This window comes from Hoplias malabaricus, chromosome 10, assembly GCF_029633855.1.
Source record: "Hoplias malabaricus isolate fHopMal1 chromosome 10, fHopMal1.hap1, whole genome shotgun sequence".
In the NCBI taxonomy this organism is placed as follows: Eukaryota; Metazoa; Chordata; class Actinopteri; order Characiformes; family Erythrinidae; genus Hoplias; species Hoplias malabaricus.
Window position 1 is genome coordinate 42,254,258 of NC_089809.1, and position 8,416 is coordinate 42,262,673.

Here is an 8,416-nt window from a genome sequence, read left to right on the forward strand (position 1 = left end):
GAGGAGTGTGGTGTGTTCTCCCTGTGTCTGCGTGGGTTTCCTCCGGGTGACTGTCTGTGAGGAGTGTGGTGTGTTCTCCCTGTGTCTGCGTGGGTTTCCTCCGGGTGACTGTCTGTGAGGAGTGTGGTGTGTTCTCCCTGTGTCTGCGTGGGTTTCCTCCGGGTGACTGTCTGTGAGGAGTGTGGTGTGTTCTCCCTGTGTCTGCGTGGGTTTCCTCCGGGTGACTGTCTGTGAGGAGTGTGGTGTGTTCTCCCTGTGTCTGCGTGGGTTTCCTCCGGGTGACTGTCTGTGAGGAGTGTGGTGTGTTCTCCCAGTGTCTGCGTGGGTTTCCTCCGGGTGACTGTCTGTGAGGAGTGTGGTGTGTTCTCCCTGTGTCTGCGTGGGTTTCCTCCGGGTGACTGTCTGTGAGGAGTTTGGTGTGTTCTCTCTGTGTCTGCGTGGGTTTCCTCCGGGTGACTGTCTGTGAGGAGTGTGGTGTGTTCTCTCTGTGTCTGCGTGGGTTTCTTCCGGGTGACTGTCTGTGAGGAGTGTGGTGTGTTCTCCCAGTGTCTGCGTGGGTTTCCTCCAGGTGACTGTCTGTGAGGAGCGTGGTGTGTTCTCCCAGTCCAAAAACACACGTTGGTAGGTGAATTGGCGAATCAAAATTGTCCATAGGTGTGAGTGTGTCACCCTGTGAAGGACTGCCTTGCGCACAGTGATTCCGTGTAGGCTCCAGACCCACTGCAACCCTGACCTAGATATGCTTTTATAGACAATGAATGAATGAGGATTTCAGTTAGGCCAAAGTTGAGGACAGTCCAATAAGAATCACTCTCACCCCAATTAGCTGGGGAACTGAGAAATATGGCTTTGTGGAGCTCCTCTCTGGTGTTTTACATGAAGACAAATTCAAGATAAAATCAAGCTTAACATTTGTTTATAAACAGAAACGACAGAAATTGTGAGGTAATCTGTTGTGTACACACTGCTGCATGACACAGGGGAGGCACGGGGAGTCAGAACACAGCACCAGTGCAGTCACATCCTGTAACATAAATGAGACTGGCCTTCGAGCCCTCAGATGGCACTGCATAAGCAACTGTTATTGTACAGTGATAAATAATATTGCAACAGGGATTACTTCAAACAACTGTTGTAACTTGACAGAGTCCAACACTGCAATCAATGTGTTTTTCATGCTATTGACAAACTGGACCATCCTGATATTTTTCAGTGATAAATCAAACAGCAACGTATCTCCATTTTTGACAATGTTTAGTTTACAACATCTTTTGAACACAGCAGCTGTCCTTTACACTGTGTGAACATTTCATGATGAACTGACCAATTGAAATTCTCCAAATTTACTTGGAATAAAATCTACTGAAAGTTATGAAAGTTTTTCTTTCTTCTGTAAAGTTATCAATTTACACTAGCCATATTTTGTAGTTCTTTCCATTCAGTGGCGATTGCTCTAAGACTGCAAGGGAAGCTCAGCTTCCACTAAAATGTCAAAAAATAAGTGATCAAATATATACTGTTGTGTACATGTCATTGAATAAATATGCACTACAACACACTCAACTTTTGTTCAGAATCAGCTTCTTATCACTGGTAAAGACGCGGCTTTCCTCTCAATCATTCCCGCAGCTTCACAGTGCTTTAAACAGTGAGGACGCTGAGTGTCCACAAAGTTCAATAGCGAAGCAGCGAAACGAGACGAGTCATTGGATAAATGCTGGGCTTTGTCCCGCCCATCGGACGCTCAGCGTCTCTGGGGGTCTATGGGGCAGTGGGCTGGCCTCGGCTGGCCCGGATGCTCAGCTTCTGCATGATGATTGGATGATCTGTCTGAGGCTGAATCCCTTTTTGATTGACAGCGAAATGAACGAATCAGCGATCCTTTGGTGTAAAGATCTGTGGGAGCACAGGCGGACACACTTTACATGGGCCAAGGCCGTTTAAGCCTAGCTCTGCTGGCCATTGAGAGGACACTAGTCAAGTCCCTGGAAAAGACGCCTTGTTGGTACGACAGGGTCACAGATCATTTTCTTGAAAAGGAACGGAGGGTAGAATTTACGTATAAATAAACCGACACATTTTATGATGTAGGCCGAAATTGAGCTTCCCCTCCTTGAAAGACCAGCATCCACCACTGTTTCCATTGTGCTAATTATGGCAGGATAAACAGTAACAGAGTGATAAAATGTGCAGTGTGTGTTCTGTCTACCACACAAGTAACTGCTTTAGTCTGTATCAGTGAGCACTGAGCAGAAATGTCCAGAAATGTTCACTACTGGGCCATTCTAGGCCTGACTTTAGAAGACATTGTCACAGGTCCAGGTTGTATATGACTGCAAAGTGTTCCTGAAGCATTGTATATAATCTTTCATGACCAAAGTGTATACTCCAGTGGATGTATTTTTAAATGTCTCTGTTCTGTGTGTGTTGCCCTGTGAAGGACTGGCGCCCCCTTCAGGGTTTGTTCCCGCCTTGCGCCCAATGATTCCAGGTAGGCTCTGGACCCACCGCGACCCTGAACTGGATAAGGGTTACAGACAATGAATGAATGTTCTCTGTAGTTTATATTAAATCAAACAATACAGATTAAACAGCAATAAACTTATTAAAACAGTTCACTATGGAAATCAAGGAAACAGGGTCTCTGGTGTTTAACAGTGATTAGCACCCCCTTGTGGTGCAGTTGATATGCATGAGTAAGAAGGTCATAAGCCAAAACCGTTAGGTGCGTCACATTTATAAATGTGTATATATTTTATATGAATATAATTTGTGTTTAGGACACACTCTGTGACAGTGAGTGTTTTATTATGAGCTATAAATCTGTGGTTCAGAATCAGAGTTATGAACTGATAATCAGTAAATATTCTCTTATCACCCCTCTATCGGTTCACAAATCAGTCTCCCCAGTGATTCTTAAAGATCTCAGATGGCTCATTATATAGCCCTTGAAACACAGGCTGTTGCCCCGAAACACTGCCTAACAATATCTAACAAAAAGGGATCAATCACAGTGTGTGCAACTATTTACTGAAATTACACTGCACAGTTTGGATTGTGGAGCCCTAGAGTTCTAGAGTTCCCGCTGACACTCCTGCTGTTGTTTTGGCTCAGGGCGCCACCTTCAGGACAGCAGGCATAAACAACCTGAATGATCTAATACTGAGCAGTAAAACTGACATTTGTTTGAATAATGAATTAAACAAAATAGGAAATTATTATTATTATTATTATTATTATTATTACTACTACTAGTTCGGTACAACACTTATGGTATGGTTGTTCTGCATGTGTCTGACACATGCAGAACATGGGGGTAGGCACTGACTCCATTATTGAGCTGTGTCTTAGTTCATTGGTATTTGGCTCTAATTCCGTTTTTATTGGCAGGTAGACGACAAAGCATACATTTAATAAATATATATATTTATAAAACACTAATAATCACCTGAAGTGTTGACATATAAATAAGACGACAATCATCCTCATGCAACAATGTAAGCTGTTATTCATGTTCACTATAAGGTCTTTTCATTATTATTGAGCAATAATTTATTTACAATACATTTACATAAATTAACAGTTGGCACGATGGCGCAGCAGGTAGGTGTCGCAGTTACACAGCTCCAGGGGCTTGGAGGTTATGGGTTCAAATCTAGTTTGGTGTGTTCTCCGTGTCCTCCGTGTTTCCTCCAGGTGCTCAACACTACATGTTGGTAGGTGGATTGGCAACGTGTGTGTGTGTGTGTGTGTGTGTTGACCTGTGAAGGACTCCAGGGTGTGTTCCTGCCTTGCGCCCAATGACTCTGTTTAAGGTCCTGGGCCCACTGCAACCCTAAACTGAATAAACGCTTACAGATAATGAATTAATATTTAACAGTACTTAAGACTGCTTCAAGTAATAAGCACGTAATAGGCATTACTACACGATTAAATAATGTCACTATTAATCATTACGTAATGTCTGCGTGGGCTTCCTCCGGGTGACTGTCTGTGAGGAGTGTGGTGTGTTCTCCCTGTGTCTGCGTGGGCTTCCTCCGGGTGACTGTCTTTGAAGAGTTTGGTGTGTTCTCCCTGTGTCCGCGTGGGTTTCCTCCGGGTGACTGTCTGTGAGGAGTGTGGTGTGTTCTCTCTGTGTCTGCGTGGGTTTCCTCCGGGTGACTGTCTTTGAAGAGTTTGGTGTGTTCTCCCTGTGTCCGCGTGGGTTTCCTCCAGGTGACTGTCTGTGAGGAGTGTGGTGTGTTCTCCGTGTGTCTGCATGGGTTTCCTCCGGGTGCTCCGGTTTCCTCCCACGGTCCAAAACACACGTTGGTAGGTGGATTGGTGACTCAAAAGTGTCCGTAGGTGTGAGTGTGTGAGTGAATGTGTGAGTTTTCCTGTGAAGGACTGGCGCCCCCTCCAGGGTGTGTTCCCGCCTTGCGCCCAATGATTCCAGGTAGGCTCTGGACCCACCGTGACCCTGAACTGGATAAACGCTTACAGGTTATGAATGAATGTTATGAAATGTTTTAATGTTTTCTCATGATTTCAATATTTCTCCCAGTGCTGAATATTCAGGACAAACAGTCATCACTACACCGAGGAACTATAGGCTCCTTCATTTCTATGCGAGAAGATCCATGTGCAGGAAAATCTGAAAAAAAAAAGAATACATCGTCTGCTGTCTTGGGTGTATTAAATAATGCCTACAACTGTAAACACTCCAGATTTGTAACATGTAAATTTATAAAGCCACTAGAATAACTGGCCGACAAGGATCTGACACCATCATTCGTTTTCATACCTCACTGAAGGAGGTGTCTATTACATCTCGTGTATTTTTTTAAAAAATATAGTCAATTGTTTATTGAAGAGAGGAAAAGACTCACTGCCTCATTTCTTTAAACACTTTTCAACCATCAGAACTAAGAATGTGTCATTACTAGTGGCAAGGTATTTCACTGCTACTCCATTGAAGACATTACTAATTGCATTGTCCCCTGTTGCTACGGAAGCGATTAAGTGAGGAAACTTAAACAGCACCTCCAGTAAAAATGAAGGGTTAAACTTTGTTAGTGTGTGTGTTCTTTTATGAGTGAAATAAGCAGTCAACACCATTGCTGAGCATTTCCAATTTAAAATTGATGTGTTCCAAAGACATTTTCAAAAGAGCAGATACGACAGCCAAATGTTTCTTACATCACAAACTCAATGAACCAGTCCTGTGAATTTGCAGGTGCTTTCAAGCAGCAGGTGAGCTGCAGAGTGATGGGTGGAGATACAAGGGTGGGCCAAGTGCGTGTTCATAGACCTGCAAACACTGAATGAAGCTGAAGGTGTAGCGAGCATTCAAACTATTTCTAATCTGTAGGATTTATTTCTTCTGAATCTATCATTCTGATGAACACATGGGTTTAGGTGGTTAATCACTGACCAGAAGAGGACTTAAGGAGAAAGAGCCAATCAACAATCTCTGAACTTTAGATCCCCTTGGAGAGAATGTTATGCTGTAAACATGTATGATGTCGAAACTGTTCTGACCTCTTACAGCCTCAGGGGCCCTTGCTTCATATATATATCAGAATATTATGACCACCTCCTTCTTTCTACACTCACATGTCCATTCTCTCAGCTCTATTGACCATGTAGGAACACTTTGTAGCTCTAAGCTCTACAATTACAGACCAGCTGTTGCTCTGCACACTTTGTTTACCCACTGTCACCCTGTTCTTCTGTGCTCGGGACTGCAGGCATGATTTGGGTGGTGGATCATTCTTAGCGCTGCAGTGACACTGACGTGGTGGTGGTGTGTTAGTGTGTGTTGTGCTGGTGCGAGTGGATCAGACACAGCAGTGCTGCTGGAGTTTATAAACACTGTGTCCATTCACAGACAATCTTAGTAGATACACCTTGGTCTGTCTTGTAGATGTAAAGTCAAAGACAGTAGCTTATCTGCTACTGCACAGTTTGTGTTGGTCGTCCTCTAGTCTTTCGTCAGTGGACACAGGGCGCTGTCGGCTGCATGCTTTTTTAGACAAAGGACTATTCTCAGTCCAGCAGTGACACTATAAGTGATACACTGTAAACACGTTTTACAGTCGTCAACCACCTCCACAAAGCCTGCCACTTGTATTTGATTCTTGTGAAAACCTTTTAGGATTCTGGTCTGTTTTATTTACTTATTGTTTTAGCTTTTACTATAATTTTATTTATTCATATAATTTTAGTTACTCTTGTACTATTGTTTTGTGTGTTTAATTTATTTAATTTCTTTAGTAGTTTATTTATTAGTTTATTTCATTTATTTATTCATTACCAAATTATTTTCTCTGAATTCATATCCTTTTTACATTTTATATGGATGTTATTTTAGGAGTTATCCTGTTGGATAGGGCTACTATAATTTATATTATTTTATTTTATTGAACAAACTTGTTTATCTTTTATAAATGTGTGTATTATTTTTATAAACTACCTCGGCTACATTGTAAATAAAGGGCATTCTCAATGTTATCCGAGTTTAAATAAAGGTGAATAAATGTAAATATATATTTTAAAGAAGAGTCAAATTCACAGCTTTATTAGTAAAAAAATATTAAAATCAAATAAAGATGTCCGTAAATAAAATTAATGAAATGATAAACTGCATGACTTTAAGCTCAACACAGCGGAACACTTTCAGTCTTCTCTTCAATGACATATCAGCACATGGACACCTCTCGACCAATCAGAGACTAGGCCTCAGAGCTCCGACTCCCTCATTGGATAAACCTACACGGACTGCAACGTTTTCAAATGAGGAGGCGTGGCTTTGTGTGGCTAGTACGACCAATCAGCGACTATATGTAAATTCAGTTTGAAAATCTTCGCGGGAATTCTGAGTTTCGCGCGAGCTCCTTTCGCGGGTAAAACAGCGTCCCCCCCCTCATTCATTGTCAGCTTCCTGGAGCCATTTTCCAGCGAGCGGCGCAGCGGTTCGCTTCGGCGTTTAAATCCAAACCATCTGCGCTCAAGCGGCGCCAATATAACCCCGAGTGTGGTCATATCGGTAGTTAAGGTTCTCATCTTCCGGTCCAGACCGATATTGATGACATAAACGCGGTGTGCGGGTGCAAAAAGAGGGTTTAAACCGAGGAGGGACAAAAGGACGGCCCCCCTTTTTGACTCCCGAGTCCACGACGATGAGAAGAGGGATCTCCTCGGCCCCGGAGAAAGTGATAATTACAGGGGTCGGTGGCACGTCGCTGGACAAAAACGCGGTGTTAACGGCACTGTCGGACCGCCTGGGCTCCCACCTGCCCACCGCCACCTTCATTCAGATCATCACCCCGCCGCCACCGCCGACGACAGCGGGCATCTCCCCGTGCCCCAGCGCCGTGCGCGTGTCCGTCTCTGAGCCCCCGGCGGCGGCCAGTCTCTACAGCACGCCGCACGGGAACCTCGGAGCCTCCGCAAGACCCGCTCTCGGACGCCCTCCGGTAAACAAACAAACAAACGAGCTGATAAACAGCAACAAAACAGAAACGCGCGCTCTCGACTCGTCCGCTGTGAGCGCGCGGAATGCTAAAGCTAAGCGGCTGTGCTAGCAACGCTCTTGTGTTTACAGCTTTTAAACTCGGTCTTTTCGACATTTCTTCCTCCAGCAGACTGCCTCCACTGCCGATTCTGCACAAACCAGACTTAGAAAAGTTCCTGAGTGAAGTTGCCTTCAGTTTTAGAGAGCTCTCCGAGTCCAGAGTAGGGTGCAGAAGTTTGGAGACCCCGCTTATATTTCATGTTTTTTGACCTTCCAAAACACACTCCTCTGGGGGGAATAAACAGATTTCATTTTAACAGCTTGTACTTCTGCCTGGTTTAGTGCTGGGATTAGTGCAGGAGTGTGTTAACTCTGTAAATGATGCACACTTTTTTACTGAAATAAACAAAGCGTGTAAACAAGAGGTGTCCAGAGTTGTGCACTGGACTGTTGTGTTGCTGCCGTGTTTTGGCTCCTGCACAGGGGAGTTCTTCTCTCCATAAGTTTTAACTTGAAGGAAAAATGTGTGTTTTTCTCTGGCTGAAATGGAGCCCCAGGCCTGCTCCTCTTCGCATTCGGAGGGGGAAGGGTGCAGAGTTGTGGAAAGCAGATCTGCTGTTCTGTGTGTTTTTCTTCACTTTACCACTGGAGCTAATCTCCTTAAACGGCTTCCCACTCGTCTACCTTCCTCGCCGGGCTTCACATTGAGGCCTGTTGTGGGTTTGGGTTCACTTTGACTACTTAATTATGCACTTCTAAAACTGAAAAAGCAGTATGATTAGAGAGAGGGCAGAAGCTAAAAACCACACCACAACAGCAGCATTTCCCCCCCCCTTGACAGTTTGGAGCAGAAGTAAAAGAAAACAGCTGTCAAAAACAATACACAAACCCAAGAGTCCATTGTGAGATTTGAGTAGGCCT

At 44.1% G+C, this 8,416-nt stretch overlaps 1 protein-coding gene and 1 long non-coding RNA gene across 3 annotated transcripts in view; one reads left to right on the forward strand and one right to left on the reverse strand.

Moving 5' to 3' along the window:
• Positions 1-3,470: 3,470 nt before the first annotated feature.
• LOC136708570 (uncharacterized) overlaps positions 3,471-8,416 on the reverse strand; it is a 19,826-nt gene continuing 14,880 nt past the window's right edge. For both annotated transcript variants that reach the window (XR_010804364.1, XR_010804363.1), the window contains one exon: positions 3,471-4,633. This is a non-coding gene — a long non-coding RNA (uncharacterized lncRNA). The remainder of the gene's footprint in view (positions 4,634-8,416) is intronic.
• LOC136708569 (transcription factor E2F3-like) overlaps positions 6,766-8,416 on the forward strand; it is a 13,519-nt gene continuing 11,868 nt past the window's right edge. The window contains exons 1-2 of the mRNA XM_066683204.1: positions 6,766-7,526; positions 7,682-7,709. Of these exons, the coding sequence (XP_066539301.1) occupies positions 7,161-7,526; positions 7,682-7,709 (394 nt within the window). The 5' untranslated portion in view covers positions 6,766-7,160. The remainder of the gene's footprint in view (positions 7,527-7,681; positions 7,710-8,416) is intronic.